The sequence below is a fragment of the Mustela putorius genome, unplaced genomic scaffold (assembly GCF_011764305.1).
Source record: "Mustela putorius furo isolate JIRA1106 unplaced genomic scaffold, ASM1176430v1.1 tig00003898_pilon_pilon_pilon, whole genome shotgun sequence".
NCBI classification, from domain to species: domain Eukaryota; kingdom Metazoa; phylum Chordata; class Mammalia; order Carnivora; family Mustelidae; genus Mustela; species Mustela putorius.
In genome coordinates, this window is record NW_025422047.1 from 1038373 (window position 1) to 1055101 (window position 16729).

A 16729-nucleotide genomic window follows, 5' to 3' on the forward strand; every position below is an offset into this window, starting at 1 on the left:
GATCTCAGGGTCCTGGAATAGAGCCCCTCACTGGGCTCTCTGCTCAGCAGGGAGCCTGCTTCCCCCCACCTCTCTGCCTGCCTCTCTGCCTACTTGTGATCTCTGTCAAATAAATAAATAAAATCTTAAAAAAAAAAGTGAGTACAGTTGACCCTTGAACAACATGGCAGTTAGGAGTGCTGACCCCTGCCCCACTCAGCCAAAAATCCATGTATAACTTTCCAGGGTGCCTGGGTGGCACCATTGGTTAAGTGTCCAACTCAATTTTGGATCAGGTCATGATCTCAGGGTCATGAGATTGAGCTCCCTGTCGGACTCTGTGCTCAGTGGGAGTCTGCTTGAGATTCTCTCTATACCTTAGTGCTCCCCCACCAACTCTCCCTCTCAAATAAATAAATCTTTAAAAAAAAAATGCATGTATAACTTTTGACTCTCTCCAAAACTTTACTAATAGTCCACTGGTGACTGGAAGCCTCACCAGTAATGTAAACAATTAACAACCATTTTCTTTTCTTTCTGTTTAATTTTTTAAATTTTATTTTTTATTTATTTTCAGCATAACAGTATTCATGATTTTTTTCACCACACCCAGTGCTTCATACAATCCGTGCCCTCTATAATGTCCACCACCTGGTACCCCAAACTCCCACCCCCCTGCCCCTTCAAAACCCTCAGATTATTTTTCAGAGTCCATAATCTCTCATGGTTCACCTCCCCTTCCAATTTCCCCCAACTCCCTTCTCCTCTCTAACTCCCCATGTCCTCCATGCTATTTGTTATGCTCCACAAGTAAGTGAAACCATAGGATAATTGACTCTCTCTGCTTGACTTATTTCACTCAGCATAATCTCTTTCAGTCCCGTCCATGTTGCTCCAAAAGTTGGGTATTCGTCCTTTCCGATGGAGGCATAATACTCCATATAACACCCATTTTCCATTACATGTATCATACACAGTGTTCTCATAATAAAGGAAGCTAGAGAAAAATATTAACAAAAATCATAAGGAAGAGAAAATACAGTTAGAGTACTGTATTTATTGTTAAAAAAAAAAATCCACATACCAGTGGACCCGCACCATTCAAACCTGTGTTACTCAAGGGTAAACTGTATAGTTAAAACATAGAAAGAGGAAATGTGTGGTTAATAAATTGAGATATCTAAGGTAAAGTCTCATCACTGGGTGACGAGAGGTTGTAGGGCCTGTGCACACTCAAAATGTAATCATTATGTACAAAGAATATAAAAGAAAGAAGGAGCAGTGGATTTTATAGCCATCTCTAAGGGCCAGGTTTCCCTTCGACTTTGCAAAGGATGAAGCTGGACCTGACCAGTACGTAGGTGGAATCTGAGGCCACCTACTGGTGTGATCAGAAGAGAATTGAGGCCTTCTGAGCTACTTATCCTGAAATCCTCACTAGTGGAATCATGTCTTTAGGTTAAGGCTCTGTCTTCAGAAAAAACTTAAACAGGCAAACGCAGTAGCTAATTAGAGAACAATTTCTCAAATTATCAAAGAGCTCACAGCCTTGGTAGTTGATGCAAGTAAACTCTAAGAGAAAGGCGAGATAAGCAACATTGATTTAGCTTTTAGTTGTAGACTGCCAAACCTTTTAAAAACCCAGTAGCACCTCCAAGTTCTCTGCCCAGAAAAGAGCCTGTACACACACATATAATTTAGAAGTATGTTCAGCTCAAGACTGCCTGAATTCCATTCACAGATGGGTAAGGAAGAAGCTGTGGAGGAAAAACTTGCTTCTGGTTCTATCGTAAGAACCAAAACAAGAGCTCTTCATCTGAACACTGAATACTTGCCTAAAAGACAGTCTCATCTTCTGGTCCATGGAGCCTCAGGGCAAGAGCCTGAGCTGCATTCCCCATTTCTCCACAGTGAGAGATGAACTCAAGGGAGAGGGGATCAGAAAGCTGGTGGCAATGGGGTGGGGAGGGACAGAGCATATCCTTCGAGGAGACGACTGAGAAAGTGGTAGGAGTATGGCTAAGGCCTGGAAGCTTCCTCAGACTGGATTCGCCAGTTTTTCAATTACACAATTAAAGGCAGCGGACAGGGAAGCATCCAGGCAGGTGAAAAACTTGGGTGGGGGTATACTTACTTGCAAATGGCGAGCAAACATTCTTCTATGGTGTCCCTCTGAGCTTTGGTGAGGGAACGTCCCTTGGAAAGCCGGTATATGGTCTGCAGCGTAGAATCGACGAGAGATGTGTAGTGCTCCGTTCCGGCAAAGAGCGGGGCGCATCTTGTGAGGAGTGGGAGCACGGCAGAACACAAGTACCTATTTAGGGCAAGTGCAGCCTCTGTGGTGCTCAGGGAAACCTGGGAAAGGGGATTGGGACACTGGTTAATCTCCTGGGAAAGACTGAGCAAAGCTTACCTGGAGTTCGGAGCTCCCATCTAGCAGGTGGGACAGCTTACTCACAACAGCGTCTCAAAGCCACAGGGTGAACAACTTCCTACCTTGTCAGCAGACCCACTTCTCTTTGGCATTTTCAATGAGAAAATACAAAGTCAGGTTAAAAATAAAAACAAACCGAAGGAATGCAAAGGCTGGCTGGCCCTTACTCATTTCACAACCATCTGTTTCCCTTGAAGATGGATCCTAAAACCTATTAACATCAGCGGATGACCAGTCTAACCTACCACATTTGCAAAGGCCAGCTGCAAGCTACTGTATTATTACTCTGTTTGAGCTCTCTTTTCTCATCTATGGAGACTCAATAGTTGTCCTCTTGTGATTTTGAGATTAGTTTGATGGCCAAGCAAGCCATCAAACCACTGCTTTTGTGACAGCTTTAGTGACAGAAAGTGGAGATCTGACCCCCATCACTTAAATTATAAGCTTTGTGAGCCATTCACAAGGTGATGAATGGCATGAGGTAGAGGTCACTAAAGGGAACCTAACTTTACCTGGGAAAAGGGTACACGGAATAGAAACTTGGGACCCCCTTTAAAACTCTGCTGTAATCTTCACTCACAGTGTCCTTTCTCATTCATTTAGACAGGCCAGATACAAGGAATGCTCACTTAGTGACACTTAGTCAAAGCATTCTCAGCCACCATCTTGGAAAACTGAAGAACTTCGAAAGAAACCTTGAGATCCACAAAGATCAAATCTTTTCCTATCATGTCCTACGATGATCACAGCCGTTAGATCTATAACACATTTTATATAACCCATAAAGTGATAAACTGTTTCGAGCTGTACACATTTCTGGGTATTCCTATTAATAATCAAAAGTCTGTCTTTGGGAAGATTCAGTAATCAGACTGAAAGAAATAACACATCTTTCACATTTATCATTTTGACAGAGTTGTCACAATGGGGAAGGACAGAGCTTTGATTCCAGTGGCTTAAAAGTTTTCCAAAGAGAATACATGTACCAAGGAACTGCATTTTAACTTCTTGAGCTGCAGATGGTGCTTAAACAAGCTTGTGATTGGAACACCAAATGGTAGCACAGCATTTGCCATTTATTTGCTCTATTAAAAAAAATCGAATGATCAGATCAGGAACCTTGAGAATGTCTCACAAGTTAAAACAATTACTGTTTTTTAAATCAAGGAATTTATAGAAAAACTCAAAACAAAAATAGCTGTGGAAGCATTGTTTTAATTATCCAAAAGGACCATATGCCCCTGACACTTTCGTGGATATGTCGTTTCTTATCCCCGTGCCACAGATAGGAATGGTGCTCCCATTCAGATTGGGGCTTGTATAGCTTTCTCACTGCTGGGTGACCCCATACATTTGTGAGTAACCCATTCAGGTGGCATCCATCCCAGTTAAGGTACCTTCTAGCTGATCACCCACCACAGAGCTGACTGCTATCTCTGTTAGACGCTAGGGGGAGCTTTTGAGAGACTTTACTACTGATTAAGAAGACCTGCTTCTTCTGGCTCTTTAAAAGCAACCTTATGGGGTGCCTGGGTGGCTCAGTGGATTAAAGCCTCTGCCTTTGGCTCAGGTCATGATCCCAGGGTCCTGGGATTGAGCCCCGCATCTGACTCTCTGCTCGGTGGGGAGCCTGCCTCCCCCTTTCTCTGTGCCTGCCTCTCTGTCTGCTTGTGATCTCTGTCTGTCAAATAAATAAAATCTTTAAAAAATAAAATAAAATAAAAGCAACCTTACACTGGCAATATGTTTTTAGACTCATGCTGATTGAATTATTCTTTTCTCTTTAGACCCAGCCCTCCTGGTGCCCTGTTCCTGAATTGGGGCATCATGCATCTTTCGTTTATAACACTTGGGGCCTCCTGTCTTGATGTCTGTGGATACTGGATTCTTCACCCTTGATTTTCAAACTTGAGTTTGCCCTTAACCTCTGGTCTTGACCTTGTCATGTCCAACACTCCAAAACTGCTTGACTTGGAGACTATCTTTCCCGGTGATCAGTGCATAAAACTTGAGGAAGGAGAGTGGGAGAAGTATTTCCAGCCTCTAATTTTGCCAATCAGCCTTTTTTATAAGCAATAAGCCCTGGTTCTCAACTGAGGAAGATACTGTCCTCAGGGGACATTTGATGAGATCTAGAATTGGTTTTATAGGTGGTGCTACTGATATCTAGTGGGCAGAGGCCAGGGATGGTGCTAACTATCTTACAATGCCCAGGATGTGCCCCCACAACTGATACTGCCAAGGCTGAGAAACTTGTAACAGAGGAACCTGGATTGAACATTTGAGGTCAAGTTTACCTACATTTAAGTCTCTGGCACAACAAATTAAGATCTTCCATTTCTTGGTTCCTCTCTTTTCTCACCCTTTAAAACAGCCTGCTAACATGTAATCAATGAGTAGACAGAAAACATTCATTTTGAAATCCAATGTCACCAATGTACAATGATGGGAAAAATACTGTTTTTTTATTTTAGCTACTTACTGTGTCTAGAGAGGCAGAGGCTCTTAAGTCGGGTAAAAATCCAACCTCCAGCAAGTGGAGCAGAAATGTTTGGTCCTTGATGCCATAAACACGATCCAAGAAAAGCACCATGGGTGCCTTGTGGTCAGGGCAGAAGTTAGCTGCCATATCTGGCTCGCTGATGGACCCATCTGAAAGACACAGAGAATGTCACATCCCCTCTTCTATCTCCACAGTCTCAAAGGCAACACAGAGCGTGTCTGTCTATGCCTTGTTATCCTAACAAGCAATAGGAATACGATATTGTGCTGGAACGAGCTGATACTTCCTTGGGAAAGCTGGTTGTTTACATTTCCGGAATTTTTTTGAGCCAGCTGTTAGACATACTCACTATTAAAAACTAAAATTTCCAATTAAGTCAATTATATTTAGGAAGGTGACAAATAATCAAAACTTTTCACCTCCTAAAGGTCTTACTATAAACTATACTCTTGAGGTCATTTCCATCTATTTTATTTGCATGTTGGAAATATAATACAATAGTGTGCCATGTGCATTCTCTTTCCAACTCCATGGCTCAGGGACACATATTGATAGCGTACAATGGACCATGGTGAAAGGACTTACGCCACAGAAATGGGCAAATGCTGGGAAACAGAGCTTGGGTTTTTGCTTTGTTGACTGAAGACACAAGAAAGGAAGGGAGAAAGTAAGGTAGATGAAATTTAAGAGTGTGTCTTGTCTGTAGCCATCACATCATAAATAGTGCAAAACTGAGGAACTACCCTCTTCGTATTTGGAAACTATCACCTGATATAGGTGAAACTGAGAACAGCTCATCCAGTAATTCTAATCTTATTTTGATCAAAAAAGTTCAAAGATGAAGTGAGGAATACCATGAAGAAAACAAAAACTGCTTGACTTGGACAATAACGACAGGAGTTTGAAAGAGGACAAAAGAAAAACAGTCTACCTCCTAATGTTATGTTTACATCAAAAATGAGGGAAAAGAGCCCCTAAGCGATCAAGCTAAGAAAGAGCATATTTACATACTATACTTCAGAAGTCACCCTGAGAGCCATGAAGGTTCAGTGCTCTCCAGCCCGGAGCCCCATTCAGCCCTGGGATTGGCAGGGGAGGGCTTTGGCCTAAGAAGAAAGCAAGAAAGGAAGGGATCCTCCTGAAAGGAAGCTGCTTGCCTCTTCTCTCCTGGACACCAGGGGGAGCCAGATCTGAACAGCAACAGCTGAATTCATCTCACACCCACCTTGTGTTCTAGGGAACATTACTTTGGTTTAATTTATTTTTTTTTTCATTCATTTGTTTGTTCATCCATTTATTTTCAGTAGGTCCCAATGCGGGGCTCGAACTCACAAGTCTAAAATTAAGACTTGAGATATGAATCAAGAGTTGGGACACTCAACTGACTCAGCCACCCAGATGCTCCTAAGAAACACTCTTTCTGTAAAATGTTTTATGCTCAGAAGTTTGGGAAATACTAAGTTCAACATTTGCTTTATCATATGATTTTTCAAAGGCTCTATAGTCTCAATGTTCATCATGATAAACGTGTTATTTTTGAGAATGGCGTCACCAAGATTGAGGAGTAGGAGATCTCAGCCTTTGTCTCCCACAAAGATGGATAATTAGATAGCTATCCAGGAACCAAAACAGCCCTGGAAGAGGCCAGGAGTCTACATGAGAAACTTGAACAACACATTGGAACAAAACCCCCAAGAAAACTGCAAAAAAAGGTAAGGATGCCTTTCGCTGGCCTCATCCCCGTTCAGTGCCAACCAAGCAGGAACTCCTCAGCTATAAAGAGTTCTCTTCACTGGGAAAGGAGAATGGGGTGAACAATCACCTCCTCTAGCCTTTCAGGGCACCACATAAAGGACGCCCTTCAGGTTCACCCCGCCTGGAGACCAGTGAAGTGGAGATGTCTCAGGACAAGAAAGAGGGGCAATGGCTATCCATTCCAGCTATGCAGGGGAGCCACTGTGGCTTTCAGTGATCTGCTCTGCAGAGGGCCCCAGCAGCTCTCGCCATGGAAGAAACCAACAGCCGGCATAGCCACCATGAAACCCTGGCAGATTCTCAGGTTTTGTGTTTGCAGATGTCTAGCCCCCTGGGTCTCTTCCCACTCCCATCTCCCTCACTGCCGGACCCCAGGATCTGCACTGGCAAGGAGTCCTGGGCTCTGCAGCTGTGTGAGTTCAAGATGTCAGCGAGACCGTTGTGGCTGCTACCTGGCACTATGAGACCTTGGGAAGACTTCATCACTGGCTTCTCTTGCCATGCACACACTCAGGGTGGGATCCTGCAGCCGTGGGCATGCACGATGACATGCAGGGTCCCACAACTGCTTGTGGGCCTAGCCCTGGCCTTGTCTCGGGTCCGTGGCCACACTGCTGTGCTCATTTTGTCACTAGCACCTGCAACTATGAACTTCCCTCCCTCTGGCCTGGGTCTTGTCATTGGCATCCACTGCGGTGCACTCGTGTAAGACCCTACGGCCACAGGTATGCATGCCAATAGCCAGGGTGCTAGTGAACCCATAGAGTTTGCCCTGATCCTTGCTTCTGGCCCTGGCTCCTGTCACTCCACGTGTGCCTGCACTTGGCCAACGCCACTACACAGGTACCGGTGGCTGGTCCCTGCAGTGGAGTGGGTACACACCACCAGCTCCAGCTACCACCACTGCCTGACCTTGTTCCTAGTTGTGAGATGTGGACTTACTGCTGAGGACTCCAGCAGCCCTTGCAGCTACTGAGGATTCCCACAGTGCTTGCCAAGGACCACATAATTGTCAATGTGGCGGACCCCAGTAGCCTGAGTTGCTAAAACATCAGATGTCTGCCCCCATACCCAAAGCCAATACCCAGCCCCGTACTTGGTGCCCTGTCCCACTGTATCTGGGCTCACAGCATGCTCTAATATGCGCCACCCACCACCCACCCTTGCCACCCGAGGATGAAGGTCTTTCCTTACCAAAGTCGGTCCTTTAAGTCTGGAAGAGGTGACTGGTTCTTCCAGTGTGCAAGTGGCTATGGGGCTGTAGGTATCACATAGAAGAAAGGAAACAGGACACCACAAAGAGAAGACAGTAACCTTCTAGTCACTGACCCCAAAGAAATGGAGATACATGAACTACTTGACAAAGAATTCAAAATAATTATTCTCAAGATGCTCAGAGAGCTACAACATAGAAAAACAATTAAATGAAATCAGGAAAATACAAGAAGAAAATGAAGCAGAACACATAAAAAAAAAAAAAAACCAGATACAAATTTTGCAACTGAAGAATACAATGACTGAATGAAGAATTTATTGTTCAGAGCACTTCAGCAGCACACTGGACCAAGCAGAAGAATCAGGGAGCTCAAGGAAAGATCATTTGACATTATCCAGTAAGAGGAACAAAAAGAAAAAAAAAAGAATGAAAAGGAATGAAGAAAGCCTATGCGATTTATGGGACAGCATTAAGAGAAACAACATCACTGGAGTCCCACGAGGAGAAGAGAGGGGAAAGTAGAAAGCTTATTTAAGTATAGTTGAGAAGTTCCCCAAACTGAGGAGATCTTTGACATCCAAGCTCAACAGCCCAATAGGTTATCCCCAAACCTACAGAATGGGAGAAAATATTTGCTAACCATGTATATGACAAGGAGTTAATGTCCAAAATATATGAGGAACTCATACAACTCAAAAGCAAAAGATGCCAAATAATCCAATTAAAAATGTGCAGAAGACATAAATAGACATTTTCCCAAAGAAGACATCCAGATGGCCAACAGACACAGGAAGAGATGCTCACATCACTCAGCCTCAAGAAATCCAAGTCAGTGAGATACCACCTTACACCTGTCAGAATGGCTATTATCAAAAAGACAAGGAAGAGCAGATGCTGGCAAGGATGTGGAGAAAAGGGAACCTATGTGCTCTGTTGGTAGGAACATAAATTGGCGCAGGTGCTATGGAAAACAGTACGACGATTCCTCAACAAAATAAAAAAACAGAACTGCCACATGATCCAGCAATTCCACTTCTGAGTATATACTCAAAGGAAACGAAATCACCATCTCTAAGAGATACCCGCAACCATATGCTCACTGCAATACTATTCACAGTAGCGGACACGGCAACAGTCTGAGTGTCTGTTGATGGGTGGATGGATGAAAAATTGTGAATGAACACACACACACACACACACACACACACACACACAGGAATATTATTCAGCCATAACAGAGAAGGAAATCTTGCCATTTGCAATAATATGGATGGACCTTGCGAACATTATGCTAAGTGAAGTTAGTCAGAGAAAGACCAATACTGTATGGTCTCAATCACATGTATGATCTCAAAACACGGAAATTATATAGAAACATAGAGTAAACTGATGGTTACCAAGGGTGAGGGGAGGTGGGAGAAATGGGCAGATGCTGGTCAAAGGGCACAAACTTTTGATTAAAAGATGAGTAATTTGGGGATCTAATGTACAACATAGTGACCACAGTAAACAGTACCGTATCATATCCTTGAAAGTTTCTGTGAAGGAGATTAAATGTTCTCAATATATCAACAACAGAAAAGACAGTTATGCAAGGTCAAGGATGTGTTAATTAAATTTATTGTGGTAAACATTTGCAAAATATATATACACACATACATAAATATATGTATAAAACCATTGCATTGTACACCTTAAACTTACATGTTATGTATTAATTGTATCTCAATAAAGCTGGAAAAAATGTGATACACTCCAAAGCATTCCCCAAACTTATTTGACTCCAAACTTCTTAACACATACACGAATTAGTATTTTTTTTTATAAAAAATGTTCCCTTGGAACACCGGTTTGGGAAACACCATAACCATGAGAGTCATGTTATCTTTTCAATTCCTCCAACTGCCAGGAAGAAATTGCTTGGAGAGCAGATGGAGGGAACTGGAGAAACAGAATGCTTTTCAGAAAGTGTAAGTTTGGGAAAGCTGACACTGATGGTTGCATCCAAGTAGCAATGAGGAAAAACTCTTTCTACCCATGGCAAGGAGGTCCATGGGACCGTGGCAGAAGGGAGCCTAAGTTAGGTCCTATCTATCTGCGGCCTTACCTGGCTGCACAATCTGGGGACACTGAGGCAAAGGAGGAGGAGGACTGAGGTGAGGGCTTTCATTGTCCCATTCGATCAGCCTCCTTCCAGAGGGTTAGTGCATTCAGATGACCGTGAGGTCTATAATGGCCCTGTCCACCGGATGTAGGGTGCAGGAACCTCGGACACAGGGAAGCAGAGGAGAGAGCAGCCAGTTGGAGCCAGGAGGAGAGAACTCCTCACTTCCAGAAAAAAAGCAAGACCTTCCCCAGTGCTGCCTGCCCCACAAGTAGGAGCTTGGAAGGACAGACAAACCATGGATCCGGTAGACAGTCCTGCCCCTGAGTGAGTGGCCCCCTGGGAGACAGCAGGACTCAGCCTTCAGCTGCTTCTCTTACCTTTGTTTAGGGACGGCAGCTTCAAGGGGATGCTGATGATGCCAACCAGGTCCTCAGTGGGGACCAGGGAGCGCAGGATTGACCTGATCCGGATGGCTTCTCCCTTTCCTGTCTGGATAAGCTGCAATGCAGGATTGGAGAATGAGATTAAGGGGATTCCCACATCCCTTCCCCACCCCACATCCAAACCTCTGGCAGCAACATTGTTCTTAAGGCTGGGTGTACTTCTGTACTTCCCTGCCACAGATGCTTATGGTCAGGGGGCAAAAGGGAGCTTTCTCTGGACTTCCCACAATATGCTATGAGGGAGTAACTCTGACCAAGTTGGTCATCTGACTCCTGTGCTGTGATGACAATGGTCAGGCAGTTATGGGAATCAAGTCTCTGCAGTGAAGTGGTGGGGGGCTGCTGGGGCCTCTCAGTGCCACTGCAATCCCGGGAGCCCTCCGTGGCCATGATGGAAGTGTTGACCCTGTGGCCACAATTCTCGACTTCAGAATTCAGTGAAATGGAGAAATGACCGATGAATTTCGTTTCCTAAAAGAGTGATTAATGCATGGCCTGCAGCTGGGCAAGAGGGGCTTGGATGTCATAGAGGATGTGAGCATCTCAGTGGAGTTACCCAGAGATGGAGAACCTGATGCCTTCAACCACGAAGGGGCCAAAGAGCATGTACAGGTGAACCCTGCCCCGCCGAACATGGAGAACATGGGGGACATGGGGGCAGTGGGTTATGAGCTCAAGCTGCAGTGTGCCCCCGTCAGCTGGAAGGTGTGCTGGGACAAGGCTCTTGGAGGCCCCACGGGAACAATGCCTCTGCACTTAGCCTACTGCCACCTCCCATTCCTGTGGGTAAAGGGGAGGCTGCCAGTGACGATGGCACCTACAGTCCCACTACCACTTACAGAATAGGGGCCCAAGGGATGGGTGCTGAGAAGGGGTATGTGTATACAGTGTTGAAGCAGAGGGGCTGTAAGGAAGGAAGGACGTCCTTGCCAGATGGGGCTCTCTGATGGGCTTAGCAGTCCCCTGAGGTGGGGGTCTTCCTGAGAACAAGCCAGTTGCTTTCGAAAGTAATAACAGGTGATCAGGGGAACTGACACCTGTCCCATCCTACTCCCAGACTGCAGAACACCCCAGTATTTCCCTTGTCCCTTTCAAGCTTCCTTTATTTGTTCAAAGGCATAGAAATGCCTTTATGAAGATGAAGATAGGCCTCGTGGATAAGGTTGGTTTACCACACAGTAGGAACTAGAACCTTCAGTTAAGAATTCTGATCAGGCTCCCCTATCAAGATTTAAACTTTCTTCTATCCACAGTACTTTTAACCTAGATGCTACCATATTATAAAAGTCTCCCTAAACTCATGTATATGGATTTGCAAATGGGCTAGATTGTGTTTTAGGCAAACCCATGACATACTGGAAGAAAGATAAGAGTGAATGCTTTCGTGCAGTGTCCTAACCTACAGGTTATAACCAATTAATGGTTGTAAAATCACATTGGTGGGTTGTGACTTGCATTCAAAAGCATGAAGTAGATTAGTACAGAATGGCAAATATTAGAGCACACTGTCTACAGTAAGGGTAAATTTTGCTCCTGGAATATATGTATAGTAGGTGGTAATGAAAGGTATTATTTCTTACTATAGCTAAAACAATTTTTTCATCAAAAAGTTTGAAAGCCACTACTTGAATGCGTCCTGTCTTTGGTTAATATTCTTAAAAATACAACATATCTACTGCTTACTTGTCAGTGACCAAATACACAATCTCATCAATATCAGATATCACTGTTTCTATCAACCCAATCTGTAATGCAAGCACTTTTCGGGGAGACACCTTGGAATAATCCAAATGCAATGAGCAGGCCCGAGAGGCAGGCAGACGCCAGAGACTCAAATGAGCAAATCAAACAGTACTTTGAAAGAATTACCAAATACATTTTGTAATTAAAAAATTTTTAAACATTTTCCATTTTGATAGAAAAAGCAATTATTTCCTCCCTTATGACTTGAGGGCTTCTGTGAAATAAGGTCCCTCTCTTTCTGCCCCAAACAGAGGTGAAAAGGGAAGAGGAAGAACACAAATTTTTAGGTTAAAACTGGAGGCCTGAGAAGCATGCCTTAAAAACAGAACCATCTTTTCCCAGATGCCTGCAAAGCTTATCTCTGGAAAATAATCAAACATGAACCATGGAGAGAGACTGCCTTTCTGGTGTCTCATACCACAGGCATTGAGAAAAGAGGATTTTCCATGCGGAGTGTCCTAATGGCCGGAGTCAAGAATCAAGTTGGTCACATTCTGCCTCTATTGAAGGATATGGAAACATAATTTTTAGGAGCTTCTGAGATAGAATATGTGGGGGATGTGTCCAACTAGCACCACAGAGAAATCACACACACAGGGACTTGCTCAGGAGACATTTTTTTAGGTTGCAGAATCAGCTACAAGAGACGGAAACAACTTTTGATGTTAGCTGGAAAGAACTGAGAGAAAGGCGCATTAGCAAATGCCAGAGACTGAAGAAGAAATTACATTCAGGGAACCTCCAGTGCTCTTCACTCAAGCCCCTCAAAGTTGCCCTCTGAGAACTCACGTGCATTTCAGGCGCACAGCGGCCCAGGAGATCTATAAGAGCTGAATAAAAAGACATAATGGCGTTGCCCATGTGTACGATCTCTTCATCTTCACCGTCCTCCATGCTGCGGGGAGAGAACCAACATGGCAGAGATGTGAGGAAGTCTGGCAGGTGTGGCTGTGTTATTAGACAGGAGCGGCTTGACATGGAAACACTCTGCTCCTCCCGAGCACCACACAGCCTCTCCCGGGAACATCTCCTCTCCCAACAAGGTGGTTTTAATCAGTAAGCTCAAAGGACCCAAATATTTGTCTGTGGTATTCCTAGGGTCCTCTAAACCTTAAGGCCTGAATACTGCCATGAGCTGCTTGCAGTCCATCTGTACCCAGGGACTGGCACAGTAATCCCCAAAGCTCCTACCAATCACTCATCCTGTTTCCCTTCTCAAATGTACACGGAAAGCATACGAGACAAGAAGTCAGAAGGTAAGTCCATGCCCTCGCTCTGTTGCTAAAAAGCTATATGACCTTAGCCTTGTTTTTTTCTCGTGTACCATGAGGAAGATTATGTTTTGGGTTCCTTCTAGTTCTACCAGATCACCTACCAGAATGAATAACCAAAACCAAAACCAAACAAAAACCCCATCTGGCTAGAGTTGTTCTCATTGGGTCATACCCATTCTCTAGATTCTGGGGTCTAATCCAGAGGCTATGATAGAGCCAAGGGAGCTGGGCATAATCACCAACTACATTCTGAAACTTTAGATACCGGGATTATTGATGCTGTGGTTTTTCACATCCTGCAGCCCTCTTTTTAACCTAAGGAATTAAAGCAAAACACTTTCAGAAGAGAAAGTAGAGGGTATTACCTCTTTTTAAAAGCAAGGTAAGAGAGGAGGCACTGAGGTTTAAATTCTGAAGGGAATGGGCTGAAGTGAGACCGTGACCCTAACCTTGGTCAGTCCAGCCTTTAGCTCCTGGAGCTTCCTTCTGTAGTGCTGCCATAGGGAGGTGTGGTGGTGGCTGAAAGAGCTTGCAGATGCCTTGATCTGCCTGTAGGTGTAGGAGTTGAATAGAAGTGCAAAGGGGTGAAGGTGATCCTGATCACTAGGATTATTGGGACAGTCAAAATAGCAATACGCTTGACAAAGTGATTTAAAATGTTTTAACTACAGCTGAAGAACCTGTGCTCTCCCCACCAGGGGGGAAGTTACTGACATGACACTTCCTGAATAACCCAGGTACTGACGCTCTTTGGGATCTCACCAGCTACACCAGTGCCACAAGGTAATTCCATTCACTTACACTTCTCTCTTGTATCCCTGAGAGGGAAGGTCGAGGGCTGGGTTCTCAGAGATCTTAATGGCGCCCTGCATGGCCGCCAACAGACCGTTTCCTCCTTCACCTCGCAGGGCTGGGCCGAAGCACTCCGGGCGTCTGATGAGCAGCTTGACCACGACACTAGCATTTTCTTCCACACTTTCACCTAAGTGAAAAGGGGCATTATTTCCTTTTTATTGGAATGGACAACCCCAGACTTTATTTCTAATCGACGAGGTTGGGAGAACAGTACTGGCTTGAGCTCGTCATTCATTTGTTAAATTAGGAGGTAATACTGATAGAGAGAAAGGTGAGATTTGATAAATTAAGTCTAGACCTGCTTTTTGAAGTATTAATGTTAACCAACACAGAACAGAATCTTACTTTTAAGTTTAGGGTTTTGTGCTGTGATTATTTCACAAATTTAGATGCTCAGAAAGTGAGACATGCACTACTGAGTCTTCCCCAGATTACTGATTCAGTCATGGGTGACTCAGAGGACATAGAACTTGACATCTTTGTTAACTCCATGAGAGGCTGCTAAAACATATCTTCTTCCTTCCCTGAGAAGAGGTAAAATGGTAATTCGAGCTGATGTGCCTCAGTTAACATCTGAGGAAACATGTCAGCCCCCCAAATGCCTTCTCAGAGTCTAAACATGTACCTCAAAACAACCAAGTCTGTGTGAATGGACATCAGGGCATTTATGACATTATTTATCCAGATAATTTACTTGGTAAAGATATCTTGGTTGTTCCTAAGTATATCTCTGGGAAGCTGAAGGTTGGAGAATTGTATTCTGCTGGTATATCTCTTTGGAAGAACATGGACAACTAAGACAGGGCTCATTTCCCAAAGCAGTGATGAAGCAATGGAACTGGGAACAGTCAGGGAGGGGGAGCCAGTGCCTCTCAGAGAAAATACTTGTCACCGAAAGCAGTTTTACAGCTTGTTCAAACAACTTCATGAAACACATTTTTCGTCTCAGATGAAATCTTAATTTGTGTTGAGAATTTATCCCTGGGCTAAGACTCTGAGAAAAGACTTTTTTGATGTTGTGTATTGGATGAAGGCTGACGAAAATTTTTTTCTACAAGATCATCAGATATCCTTGGAGGACTAAGCTTAAAGAGGTTGCATCTTGATGCACTGTTGTCGTAATTATTTTTTCTTGCCTAAAATGACTTCACATCTTAGCTGGCAAACACAATAACCATGTATTATCTCATTGTTTCTGTAGGTCAGGAATTTGGGAGTAACTATGTGAGGTGGTCCTGGCATGGGGTCTCCCATGAGGACACCGTCAAAATGCTGGCTAGTACCACAGTCTTAGGAAGGCGTGACTCGGCATGAAGTAGCGGCTTCCTTGTGTGCGCACACACACACACACACACACACACACACACACAGCTGTTGGCAGGAGGCTTCAGTTCCTCACCATGTGACCTCTCCATGGGGCTGCCAGAGTGTTCTCACAACACACCAGCTGGCTTCCCACAGAGCAAATGATCCGAGAGAATGAGGTAGAAGCTGTGATGCCTTTTACAACCTTGTTGCATTCTGTCACTTCTGCCATACCCTATTCATTAGAAATGACTCACTGAGTCCAGCTCACACTCCAAGGGAGATGAATCTATCTTTTGGAGGGAGATGCTACTGAAGAATTTATAGACATATTTTAAAACCATCACAGGAGTTAAGCTCTGTTTAATGAAAACTTCTACGAATCAACTTAGAAGTGGTGTAAGTAGAGCAGAAACCTTGGCTTCTCTTCCAGCTTTTTAGCAAATCACTATGTAGGCAAGCATGGTGCACTGCCTCTCCAGGTCTCAGTTGCCTTACTGAGGTACTCATGCACCTTCTGGTTTTTTAGAGTCTATTAGTCTACCCCACATGCAGAAATTTCTTCCATTATGTCCAGAGAATCAGAAGGGCTGAGCCTGCTGCCCCAGTGTTTGAAATCAACTTACACTCAGCTCTCACATGAACTCACACTTGAACACACTTGACGTGACTCATGGCTCTGGAAAGCCCACCCTCTATCACAGCTATAGTCCTGGCCTTGAGCTTGGCCCGCTGACATCCTTTTTGGTCACCCAACTGCCTGAATTTCAAGTAAAATTCAAGATTATAAATACATACCATGTAAGTTTTAGCACTGCGTAACTAGATTTGGAAAATATTTCATTCAACTGAATTTGAATAGCTCACTGGCATGCACTTACTGTCTTAAAACTCAATTCTTTAAAAGACTAAAATTTTTATGAAGAAGCTCTTCTCCAAGTTTCATCTAATATATAAAACAGAATGTTTTTATGAAACCAGAATCCACATGAAGAAAATTCTCAGGAGATGCAAAAAGGCTAAAATAATCACAGTGACAATACGGTGGAAAGAATCAGTGAGAGAGAAAAACCAAGTAGCCTTGTGCAATTTGAGGAAGATAAAATGATGATGCT

General features: G+C 44.0%; 1 protein-coding gene across 1 annotated transcript in view; it reads right to left on the reverse strand.

The window, feature by feature from the left end:
* RYR3 (ryanodine receptor 3) overlaps positions 1 to 16729 on the reverse strand; it is a 505740-nt gene that overhangs the window by 105433 nt on the left and 383578 nt on the right. The window contains exons 44-48 of the mRNA XM_004751026.3: positions 14256 to 14436; positions 12970 to 13075; positions 10372 to 10492; positions 4896 to 5065; positions 2114 to 2334 (exon numbers count right to left, since the gene is read on the reverse strand). Coding sequence (XP_004751083.2) covers positions 2114 to 2334; positions 4896 to 5065; positions 10372 to 10492; positions 12970 to 13075; positions 14256 to 14436 — 799 coding nt within the window. The remainder of the gene's footprint in view (positions 1 to 2113; positions 2335 to 4895; positions 5066 to 10371; positions 10493 to 12969; positions 13076 to 14255; positions 14437 to 16729) is intronic.